The sequence below is a fragment of the Bacillus rossius genome, chromosome 13, assembly GCF_032445375.1.
Source record: "Bacillus rossius redtenbacheri isolate Brsri chromosome 13, Brsri_v3, whole genome shotgun sequence".
Lineage (NCBI taxonomy): Eukaryota > Metazoa > Arthropoda > Insecta > Phasmatodea > Bacillidae > Bacillus > Bacillus rossius.
The window spans coordinates 28,875,457-28,888,410 of NC_086340.1; the positions used below are offsets into that span (position 1 = coordinate 28,875,457).

Consider the following 12,954-nt stretch of genomic DNA (forward strand, 5'->3'; position numbering starts at 1 on the left):
TGAATCATTTTTATAGAACTATCACTATTTTGTTTGGATACAAAGAAGGAGTGAAATGAAATCTACAATTTAATTGATAAATTTACTTTTATTTGCACTCATTAATTCAAATATGTTTATTACTTTAACGAAGAGATTATCTTAACTATAACTTTTATACATGTTTGCTATTTAACTTCTTCCAATCTGTGTTATTCTGTTAAGGATAGGACAATGATAGGAAAAGTAGGAAACGAATGGGAGTGTTTCAAGTTTAATGTGCCTCGAAAAAGTCAAATCGATGGTTGTTCCAATCGAGTGGAAGAGAGATAGATGCGGCGCAAGCGTACAATAGCGTAACGGAACACAGCGTAACGGGACACTTTTTCGTGCGTGGAGCCGGCGTTCATCGATTTTTTAGACGTTGCCACGTCAAAAATAGTTGAAACGGAAAATTCTGAGTACGCTACTTCACACGGTGAATATATTTTGTACGCTATAAATTACTTATATGGTAGAAAGATTAAAACCTTTTTCAGTAATGATTCCGATGATATTTAAATGAACAGTTTCCAAATATTTATATTAAAACGTAATCACGATTGATTGAATACTAATCATTTTTAATCATTTTTTTTCGGTCATAGCGTTAAATTGTACTATCATGTAGAAACTAGTTAGCCAGAATACTTTATTGGAATGCTTCAAGTTCAGGAGGATGTCTAATGCTTGATTCATAAAACCTCAATGGACGAGCGAATGACAAGATGCGACAGACAAATATCGCAAGTTTTACCCGGTCGAAAAAAAAAAAATTCTAAATAACATAAAAATGTGAGTATTTCAGTACGAGCCAGTGAGGTTTGACGGGTGTAACCTTGGTAACGAGCAAATTCGTGTGTTCTCATGTTGAAAATACACTTATAATTCGAAACTCGGACACGAAATTTAACGTATAATTCTCAAAAATAATGCCAAGCGTGATATATCTACGCCAATAGTGTTTTCAACTAAATTTCTCTACGTGAATCACGCGTATTTTCCGCACCAGCCGCTAGAATTCGCTGCTACGTTGACGCTAGAATCATTTGAATAGCAGACCGATATTTTAAACTGTACATAGAAACGGTTCCAACTAAAGTGGAAAAAAAAATTCGAAAAAATACTAATTCCCGGCTTTGGGCCTGATTTTTGACAATGAATTTAATTTAAATACTGCCCATTTTGTTAAAAAAAAATATTAAACAGTTAATACTACGAAGTGTCTCTTTGTCTTCGTGAACTTTGGTTCGCGCCATCCACCACAGATGGCAGCGCCTTGGTTACACATTTCCGTTACAAACCACTTCCATTCCATTCACGAAATTACGCACAACAAATGCCGTATAACGAGAGCTCAGATGTAACATATAAAAAACGTTTCTTGCCCTTACACATGCACCACACTTTAGACAAGAATCAATGTTTACATTTTTTTTAATTGACATGCTAAAGGAATATTGTTTAGTTCGTCAATGTCGGTTCATTCGGCAAATTCACTGCACGCGGACACATTTCAAAGATTCATACAGATAAATTTGAAAAAAACAAAACATATAAACGTATACGAATTGTAATAATTAAAATACCCATTCACCAGGATATCTATCATTGTAAAAAAAAATAACGTCACCCCCGCGACGCCTAGGAAGAACGGATGGGCCATAATTTTTTGCACTTTTGAAATAACCATGAAAAAAATACAGATTGTATTCAAATAATTGTTTATTTATAAGAACAAAAATCTAATGTAAAATTATTTGCTAAAATAATATCATCCAAATGGCCGCCATCTTACCGTTGGTATTCTTAAAAATATACAAACGTACACTCAGTGTTATAATTTGTGTTTTAAATTTTCTATTTTAATATTTTGTACTGCCATAAAAATTATGACATCATAACGTGTGCAGAAACTTTATAGTAGGTATTATTATTATTTTTAAGTGAATTTTAAAAATGTGGGCATTATTTTAATAAATTCCTTGCCGAAAATCAAGTCCAAAGAAGGGGTTTTATCGGAGCCGATTCTAATAGTTTAAAAATTTACTTTTTTAAGGTGTTGCTAATTGCTATATGCGTTTGAGTGTGGCAAGGAACGTTTACGATTCATGCAGCGAATTCTAGTGACGGGCGCAGAAAGTTTGTGTGTGATTCGCATTCAAAAATTTTGGTATTTGAAAAACGAATATTTTATTTGTCAGTTTATTTATCACGCAAGAAATTATTTTAAAGAATTTTTCGTTAAATTCCGTTTCTGAGTTTCTTATTATAAGAGTATTTGCAACATAAGAACACGTGAATTTTTCTCGTTACCAACTAAGATGTTCACACATCACTGGCGAGTACTGAAATAATTGCTCACTTCCCCCCCCCCCCCCCCACTCTCTTTCCCGAAAAGATTCATGGACTGATGAACCCCTGAGGGCTTTGAGAACTTGTGAGGACTTGAGGGACTAAGGGACTGAGGTACTAAAGGACTGAGGATCTGAGAAACTAATGACCCGAGGAGGCTGAGGACCTGAGGAACTCAAATACGAATTACCCAATGGACTGAGGGATTGATTACCCGAGGACTTAAGGAAATGAGGGACCTTTGATCCAAGGACCTGAGGGACTTAGGTATTGAAGACTCGAGAACATGAAGGACTACGGACCGAAAGAACTGATGACCTGAGGCATTGAGGACATGAGTAACTGAGGGACTGAGGGACTGATGCACTAATGACCTGAGGGACTGAGTAGCCGAGGGTCTGAGGGATTGAGGCACTTATGGCCTGAGGGACTGAGGACCTGATGATTGAGGCCTTGAGGGCATGAAGAACTGATGGCCTGAGGGACTGATGACCTCAGGATCTGAGGCCTTGAGGACATAAGGAAATGATGAACTGAGGACATGAGGACCAGATGACCTGAGGATCTGAGGGCATGACTTAGGGCATGAGGACCTGAGGCCTTGAGTGCATGAAGAACTGGGGGCTGAGGGACTGATGACCTGATGATCTGAGGCCTTGAGGGCATGAGGAACCTATGGCCTGAGGAACTGAGGATCTGAGGGCATGAGGAACTGATGGCCTGAGGGACGGATGCACTAATGACCTGAGGGACTGATGACCTGATGATCTGAGGCCTTGAGGGCATGAGGAACCTATGGCCTGAGGAACTGAGGATCTGAGGGCATGAGGAACTGATGGCCTGAGGGACGGATGCACTAATGACCTGAGGGACTGATGACCTGATGATCTGAGGCCTTGAGGGCATGAGGAACCTATGGCCTGAGGAACTGAGGATCTGAGGGCATGAGGAACTGATGGCCTGAGGGACGGATGCACTAATGACCTGAGGGACTGATGACCTGATGATCTGAGGCCTTGAGGGCATGAGGAACCTATGGCCTGAGGAACTGAGGATCTGAGGGCATGAGGAACTGATGGCCTGAGGGACGGATGCACTAATGACCTGAGGGACTGATGACCTGATGATCTGAGGCCTTGAGGTCATGAGAAACTGATGGCCTGAGGAACTGAGGATCTGAGGGCATGAGGAACTGAGGATCTGAGGGTATGAGGAACTGTTGGACTGATGGACTGAAGGACTGATGGGCTGACTGCGTGCCCGCAGACGCGCCGCACATCGAGAGCGTGGGCCCGGACCGGCTGACGACGGCGCAGCTGTACTCGCGCGTGGAGCTGGAGTGCCGTGCCGACGGCAACCCGCCGCCCAGCTACCAGTGGCTGCAGCGCGTCTCGGCGCCCGACATAGCGCTGGTGCCGCGCGGCGCGCGCCCCCTGCTGCGCATCGCCAACGTCACGTACGACCACCAGGGCGAGTACGTGTGCCGCGCGGCCAACGTGATCGCCGGCACGGAGCACTCGGCGCAGAGCGAGGCCGTGTCGCTGCAGGTGGTCGGTGAGTGTACCCGCCGCGGTGGGGAAGCCTACAACTCACGTAGTTTCGGTTCCCTAACACGTTCGTGCAACTTCGGATTTCTCTCAAAAATTGAAATTTAAAAAAAATCGAAGGGTTAGGTTAGGTTAGGTCAGTCACAACATGCTTGTTTTCGTTGGAAACTTCGGATTTAGCGGCTGAAGTGGCGTTAATACCAAAACGCAAAACTTCGGAAATCTTCGGAAATTCTTGCAAGGAACCGAAACTACGTGAGTTGTAGGCTTCCCGCCACGGTGCCGTCCTACAACATTCTAACATGTTTTGATCATGGATGGGCCAATCAGATCCTTAGTATTGGAAAATTCGATATTACAGGAAAAATTTTTAAGGAAAATAACGTAAGTTAAAAAAAAGTTCAGCAATCTTAAATTCTGAATAGTGCTAGGTAATTTTTTTCTTAATGCCTTTTCTGTTACAATTCCCCATAAAGGTATTGCCCTTTTTAACATGTAATTATATTGATAAATTTAAGAGATGTATAAATTCTAAAGACTTGATATGTGAAAAAAATTATTTAAATGGTAGAATGTTTCAACAACATACCTACTTTTATTGTACTTTTTTTTTTTTTTTGACCCTTGACACCTAGATTCGGATTCAAGGGACGTCTCCTTAATACATAACAAAATTTTCATGATTAATTATTCACTTTTTTTAAACAGATGGATTCTAAATTTCAAATATAGAATCAATTGTATCACACTGATTGTTGCACGAGCATTGCGCTCAATTACAAACAATGGCGGATGAAAGAAGGACGTTGTTGATTCATGAATTACTAATTTCCTCTTAGGGGTCTACAGCCTTTGTCATAAACGACTGTTCTATGGACATGAGCTTGTTGTTGGATAAAACCGTTTTAAAGTTTTTTTTTACTCATAATATTCTGTAGTAGATTTTATTTATAAATAAATATAAATAATCATTACAGTACGTAAAAAAAAAATAAGTCTGCAACTTTGTTGCGGTATGCCTTGGAAACCACATATTGGAGGCCATCAGAGGACCTAGTGTAACCCAATTCTTATTTTTTTATTGTTAGTTGACACCTACATATAAGCCCATATGTATCAGCTCTATCGATATCGACGACCAAAGTGAGTGGGAATAATTAATGTTTGTCACAGCTACCTTGGAAACCACACATTGGAGGCCATAGGAGGCATTGGTGCAACCCCTATGGTGGTTAACTTTCATATTTTATTTTTATTGTGTTGGACATCTGTAGGAAGGCCCATTTTCATCAGCGTTGCTGGCATGATTGCACATTTTGATTTCAAAAAATAAAAACTGGCACGTACTTGCGTGGAAAAACTTAGACTGTTGTTGTCGCAAGCTCACCGCGTGATATTCGCCCAGCAGGCCTGATAGAGGCAGTGGAAATAACTAACTTCAGCACAGTTATTTATTGCCGTGGGGACAGAAACTGCACTTAGTCGGCCTGTCAAGAACTGTGGGAGTTTGGTTCTTCTATAAAACCCTTAGATGTATTAGCTTGTGGTGGCTTCTTTATTTATTCGAGTGTCGCTTTTTAGCATATTTCATGTGGTTATTTTAGTTTATTTGAGGTGTTTCTACGTTTATATAAGCTTGCTTCCTCGTTTATGTGAGGTGGCTTCTTAGTTTGTTGTATTAAGCTTTATGTTTATTTGATATGTGTTCTTCGTTTAGTTAAGGTTGCTGGATCTTTTTTTTTTAGTTTGTTTCCTCGTTTGTTTGAGGTGGCTTCTTAGTTTATGTGATTTTTTTATCTGAGATATCTTTTTTCGTTTATTGTAATGTTGCTTTCTTGTTTGCTTGAGGTGGCTTCTTCGTTTATTTCAGGTGGATACTTCGTATAAAATTCCGTAAATTAACCATAATTTTTAATAGAGTGAAGGTGCTTTAGTTCACTCGTGCTCAGTGCGGTTCAAAAGTCATGAGATTTCGTTGCCCGGACGCCATTCGCGATTCCTTCCAGAAGCAGTGTTACCAGATTGGGAGTTAAATACTTAAGTAGAGGGAATTTTGAATGCTTGTTGATTCTCCGGCACTTGAAGTGAATGTGGCGGCGTTAAGACAAATTTTACTCTAGTTCATTTGTGCAGCAGGATTCTCGTGATTTTTAATTTTTTTTTGTTTTTATTGTTTTTTTATTTGGTTCTCTAGTGAGAACGCTTCACAATTTCTACGTTTCAATAATAATGTTATCCTGAAATAATAATATCAAGCGTTAAAGAGTTTGTTTACAAATTTAGGACGTCGTGAATACTTTGTTTCGATTAATGATGAAACATTTTTTTAGAAATAATTTTTTTTATAATTTGATATAATTAAAACATGGTTGTGGAAATATATTTATTTAAGTTTGGTTTATGACCAGTAGTAAGCCTTTTTTAATGTGCTCTACTACATAAGATAAATTCACAAAATGATTGATGTAGAGGTTTTTTGGTGTTAGCTTGGATTTTGGATTTAGCCATGGCTGTATTAGTCTATAGGAGCATATGTCTGTGCTCATTCTGAAGTCACTTTAGTAAGCATATGGTTTGAAAAACATACCGCAGATGCTATAATATTTTTTCTCACAGCTTTTAATTAATCAGCTAGGAAGAACCTTAAAAATACCAAAATCAGAATTGTTCAACGAACAATAACAACACATCATTCTAACCTCAACAGAATTAGCGCTCCGATGATTTATAGTTGGTATTTATTTCGAGGTATTCGGTATGTTTAATTAAACTTCTTTTTTTGTGATTTCATTTTTGACTTGAATTTCCGACAGGATAATGAATGTCTTTAATCTCCGGTAGGGTGTCACTTCAGCTGAGAATTCGACACCTCTTGAAACTCGTAATTATGAAAGCTACAGAGTTGAAGTAAATATATCTTAGTATAGCAGACTTTACTCGTGGTCGTTATGTATGACTCACCCGGTTCACATAAGCAGTGATGACTTGAGCGTCGCATTTCAATAAGTGAGATCCGTAACCCAGTGAGTAATAGACCGATTTGTGTGATTTAAACTTTAAGTTGTTCGTGAGTGAGAACTAAGTGGTGCTAGTTGAGTGGAATAAATATAATGTTACTAACTTTGGTTTTGGAGCCATTAATCGCAAAATGCCTAAGCGTAATCAGGTTATTTTTGAGAATAGAAAGAAAACAAGTCAAATCGCCCGATAATAAGCATTTTAAAATGCAGAACAGTGCCGTAGGTATCGAATGAGACAAACATTAAACGAGATAAATGAGCCAGTGGGGCAGAACGAGCGAAATTTGCGCTGGAGCGAGCCTCAGCCGTCCGCCTCGCGAGAAGCGACGGGGAATGCAGGAAATTGTTTGATAACGGAGGTGTATATGCTCTCTGATGATTCTGATATTGATATGGAGTCAGTTGAGCCAGTGGTTGTGGACGATGGGCCGAGTTTGTCAAAAGTCTGGTGACGCAATTTTTCTGGCGTAGCAGCCCCACCACCAAGTAAGACGTTCATTGAATTTACGTCAGCAAATAAAGCTCCATCAATTTTTTAAAATTATTTTATTTATTTCACACTCTACATTCTCATTCAGCTAATGGAAATTCACGAAAAAACAAAAAAAAAAATAAACCTGGAGGCTGAAGTCCAAAATACAGACTACCCAGAAATTTGAATTTCAATATTTCGTAACATTTGAACTTTTATTACTTTTAATTTTTTTTTGGAGGATGTCTGGCTTCGAAAATTTGGCAGCACTGCTACGCAGCCGGCTGACAGCCTCCACGCCGGGCGAGAGAGAGAGAGAGAGAGAGAGAGAGAGAGAGAGAGAGGAATAGAGATATTCTCACTAGCTGTCCTCGAGGGAGTTTCAGCTCGTCTCCGCCAATATCCTCTCTCCTTCCATCCTCCTTTCCCCCCACCACCATTCCGACATCTTCAAACCACTTCTATTGAGTCGCGGCGACGCGGCGCTGGGGCTGCCGCGTCGCCGTCATCTTCAACTCCACGAATCCGCGCGTCTTCTCGGTTCGTCCCTTGGGAGGGGGAAGGTGGAGGGAGGGAAGGAAGCGATTTGCATTTGTTCGCGGAGCTTACCGCCGGGTGCCCCCCCCCCTCCCCCCCGCATCCAGCTCTTAACGAGCGCTACAATCCCCAGAGCAGCTGGTTCTCGGCGCACGCCTGGTGCCACTCCACGCGCACTCCAGAGCAGTCAATTACACCCCGCCGAGTGTGAAGCACGCGGGATTTTTGACGCGCGACATCTTGAGCCCTCGCGTGTGCGGCATCCCGTGAACGCGACGGCACGCAAGGAACGGAAATATGTAACAACCTCGGTGCTGCCGTCTGTGGCGGATGGCACGAACCAAAGTTCGCAAGCCAAAGGGGAATTTTTTAGTATTTATCAGCTTGATGAATTTTAACAATATGGACAGTATCTAAATAAAATTCCTTATCGAAAATCAAGTCCAAAGCCGGGATTAAGTATTTTGTTTTTTCGATTTTTGTTTTCCTTTTACCGGAGCCGATAAACGTATAATTGAAAATTTTTCGGTCTGCTAATCAAACGATTAATTAGTCGATTTAAGCTGCTCCTGCAGCGAATTATAGCGTCGAAGTGCGGAATTCGCGCGTGATTCGCGTCCAGAAATGTGGTTGAAAACACAATTTGTTTGTATTCATCACGCTCTGAATTATTTTACAAACAATTCTATGTTAAATTTCGTTTCCGAATTTCGTATTATAAGTGTATTTTCACCATAATAACACATCGATATTTGCTTGTTGTACCCAGGGTTGGATGTTGCACATCGCTGGCGAGTTCTGAAAGACTCGATCACCTTCTTTTCTTTTTTTTATCTCGGTGGCCCGAAGACACGACAGGCCGTCCCGCCCAGCTAGATAGTCTCGTCACGTAGGGACTGGACAGGGCCCCGGGACTCTGGTGTGGGCCGGTCCGGACAAGTCCTAGCTTCGCCGGTGGATAGGACCGGGACGTGGGTCCTTGCTCAATCGTGTGAAGTGTGAACAAAAAGGTTTCTTCCACACACACACACACTCTCTCTCTCTCTCTCTCTCTCTATCTCTCTCTATCTCTCTCTCTATCTCTCTCTCTCTATCTCTCTCTCTCTCTCTCTATCTCTCTCTCTCTGTGTCTCTTAGAGGAAAATTGCTAGACTTCCGGAAAACAGCTTAGGTTCACTCTTTAGGCCACGTGACACCACAGCTGTTTCAAAATTTCCACCTCAAAATTTTATGGAGAACGCTGGTTTAAAAAAATATCCACGGATCTTCGTTAACTGACGTATATCCTCGTGTATTGTCTTAAGCACACTTTAATTTAAATTTTAACCCAAACATACAACACTCATCTTGAAAAGTTAAAATCAAATATTTGGAAAATATGGTCATTCTAAAACAGCGTTTATTCGGAACTGCATAGTTTTTTTTATGAAGATCCAGTTGCACAGAACTACAAAGAACTCGTCCTTTATTTTAGTTCAATTATTCTTTGAAACGTCTGCAAATTCACTCTATTATTCAACAGTGGAGATGTGGATATAAATAAGTTTCAACTGTTGAAATTAATCATTGTAACGTTGTTAAATAATAAAAGTAAATAATACTAAAAAGGGTAAATCAGAATCTTAATTCTTCGAATACCACCAAATCTTTATTATTCGGAAAATTTTATATTCTTAGATAAATATTCGAAGAATAAATTTTCAGGAAGGTTATTTCATAAAATCATGCACAAGCAAGGTAAAAAAACAATCCTCTAATTTTACATATAGTTTATGAAGCAGCGGTGTTAACACCAACCTTGGGGTATTTATACACATACGGTGTTGTTTTTTAAAACTGCTTGTAAGTAAAAAATACCATAAAATTAAATAGTAAATATAATGCCAGTTCATTTAACGTTGGCCTTTCTAAAATACTGAGTAAATGTACACAAGCTATAATTATATGTAAAATTATTTAACTTAGTTAATTCTATACACAATATGCAAGAGAGTAAATTTACACAAAACCACGATTGTATAGCTATGGCAAATCTTTAAAAAAAAGTTTTTGTAGCTTAAGCTTGTAAATTCACGATTTTATCAATAAATCTATACTGAATTTCAGTACCATCAATATTAAGTACAGAAAGATATATTTCTTCAAAATACAAATTAAATATTTGTATTTTTTTCTACCAGTTACGACGATGCTCTGGAAGTATATACATATATATATATATATTTATATATATATCAGTATTTTATCACAATAGATGTTTTATTACATTTAAAATATGCTTTTCTAAAATAATCATTTGATGGGCTCAAATAGTTTTTTTCGAAACTTAAATAACTGAGTTTTTGCTATTACATTATTTTATTCCTGCATTTTGAGATTTAAATTCGTATTCAAAGAATTATAATATTTTTTACGTAGTAAAATTAAGCAAAAATTATTTTACTAGCAATAATCATACTATCGTTGAGTTAATATTAAATTATTTTATTTTAACTAATTTTGTTTATGTATTTTTGCCCAAAACTTGTGTTCTAACATGTGGGAACTAATGCAAAATAAGTGAAGTCTGATTGAAAATTTGTCAAAACTATTTTACTTAAACGTGTGAAATTCATACAGTTTATTTGAGTGCCTAACCTGTGATTGAACAAATATCTCTGTCATTTTTTTCCAATAAATTCCTTCCTCTTAAGTTGAGTCAGTTTATCAGCTGAATCATTTTCGATAAGGATGATTGCTTACGTTTTACGTTCTATAAGCAGTTGCCACATTTAGGTCATACACCAACACATATCCATAAAATTAAAATACGTAAATTTATATTCAATTAGGGGGTGCAACCCCAATTATTTTATAAAAAGAAATAAAAAAATTAAATATTTGTTAATAAGGCATATGTCTCGTCGTTGTCAGCCCATTATGTTTAACTGTGCTGTGATTTTTGCTAAATACGTTCCTTCCACGGAATTCTTTGTGCTCTCTATGCTTTTCACATTTGGTATCAGGTGACTTTAGCTTGTTCTTCGAGTGTTTGTGTATTCATGGTGGCTGGAAAAAAATTCCCGGCTTCAGTTACTTCCTGGATAGACCACAGTCATATGCACACTTGGGGAAAAAAATACCCTGCTCATTGGTTACTCGCTTAAGAGATTTGTAACCCTGGGTTGCATGTGATTCGATACATCTTCTGATGAGGGTTTCTAATTGGCTCAGAGTCTTTCGTATAGACTTTGGGGCAAGTGCGCAACTCTGTAGGATTTTCATAGAAAGAGGGTACGTGGAAATTCCTTTGGGGGGGGGAGGGGGCTGATAGTTTTGCGCGTGGGTGGTTTTAACCGACGAAAGTCATCGCTGGATGGGTGTTTGTGTGGTGCATGCTGCCCATATTCTGGCCTCCATGCATTCAATACGCAGATAGCATTTGAAATTTTCCGACAGTTTTCCATAAGACATAGTTTTCACGTTTATGTTTAGCGAACTCGATAATCACGGTCATGATTTTGCAAACACAACTGGGACCCCTCAATGAGGGTCTTCTAAATTCTAGGGGAGGAGTGGGGGGCAGGATCACCGTGATCTACGCCCATGCTGTGGGCAAATTATGTAAACAGGTCGAATTTAAAGTTGTTTTAATTCTATCCACGAATTTTTATCTATTTATTTGTATTCATTCTTGTTGTCCATTCTTTAGGTGTTATTTTTAAAACATCCAGTGTAAGCCTGCAATGGCGTAATCTTATGGAATTGTTTTTAATAAAAAATGAGTGTGACATTCAAGAAGGAATACCATCCTTAAGATGATCGTCTGACTGGATCGCAAATGTCGTGCAGAGCCCATGGTGCCCACGCGGCTTTCACGAGCTACTGCACTTGCGTACACAATACTTTCTTTAAATGATCCATGCAGTGGGAAATTTTTTTTAATGCAATTTATTGGACATACGTCATGGTAGTTTTGCATTGTTTGTCATGGGAAGAATTCATAAACGCGAAAAAAGGAAAATGAAAACCCACAGAAAACAAGACTAAATCAGCTGATGTCAAACAGATAAGCCCAACGATGAACTTAAACTGGTTTTATGGACAACATAACGATGACAAAACAGACGAAAACATTCAAACTTAAATATCAGACAGCACAATAATTCCGTATAAGGAATTTAGTCATGGAAAAAATAATAGCACAGACGAGCACAGTTGGCTAAAGACGACGAGACAGTTTTAAAAATAAAATTTATTTAGACAGACAACAACTGCGTTGTTCAGGTTTTGTTGTCTTTAAACTTTATTGGAAATAAACGCTATGGCTCGCAAATCTACTTTACTACTTGCCCACCTAGTCAATATTGAGTTTTTGTTAGTGCGGTTAGATAACAATAGCGACGCTCTGCGGTGCTTTTAGCCCAGTATCGCCTCTAAGAGTAAGGCATAGGGAAAACTGTGATGTTTAAGTGGCGGTGAAAAAGAGGATAAAAGTTTAACGCAAGGACTTTGAATGCTTCCAAGAATCTTCACCGGGTTGTTTCATGCATAAAAATTATCCCAAAAACACGCGTCAATTCTAAAGCGAATTAAAAGATGGGAAGAGGGTCTCGGGTTTGCCAATAATCGAAACAGGTCCCAATCTTGGACGGGAGGCAAACTAATTAACCACCGAACCACCGCGGTCTTCTATGCAAACTATCCGCTGGGTAGTTTAGGATGGGGTACAACAGAGGAAACAAACTCACACAGCCATGAATGGAGATATTCTAAGGATGTCACGGATGAATTTTTTATTTAGTTTCGTACGCCAATACGGGTTTACACTGTACGTCGCAGAGACTCATGAAGAACGGACAAATAACGCAGGACATGAGACACAGACACGGACGTAGAAAATCCAAGCCTTGAAACAGCCGATGTCTCGTGGCTTCTCAAAACGTTAACAACGTCCATATGGCAATCGCGGTATTCTTAAATCACACTCTAAAAAAAAATTTGTGCTTTTACAAGGGAAATTCTT

At 39.0% G+C, this 12,954-nt stretch overlaps 1 protein-coding gene across 1 annotated transcript in view; it reads left to right on the top strand.

Moving 5' to 3' along the window:
- The first annotated feature begins 3,581 nt into the window (after positions 1-3,581).
- LOC134538612 (hemicentin-2-like) overlaps positions 3,582-12,954 on the top strand; it is a 331,364-nt gene continuing 321,991 nt past the window's right edge. The window contains exons 1-2 of the mRNA XM_063380043.1: positions 3,582-3,591; positions 3,640-3,927. Coding sequence (XP_063236113.1) covers positions 3,582-3,591; positions 3,640-3,927 — 298 coding nt within the window. The remainder of the gene's footprint in view (positions 3,592-3,639; positions 3,928-12,954) is intronic.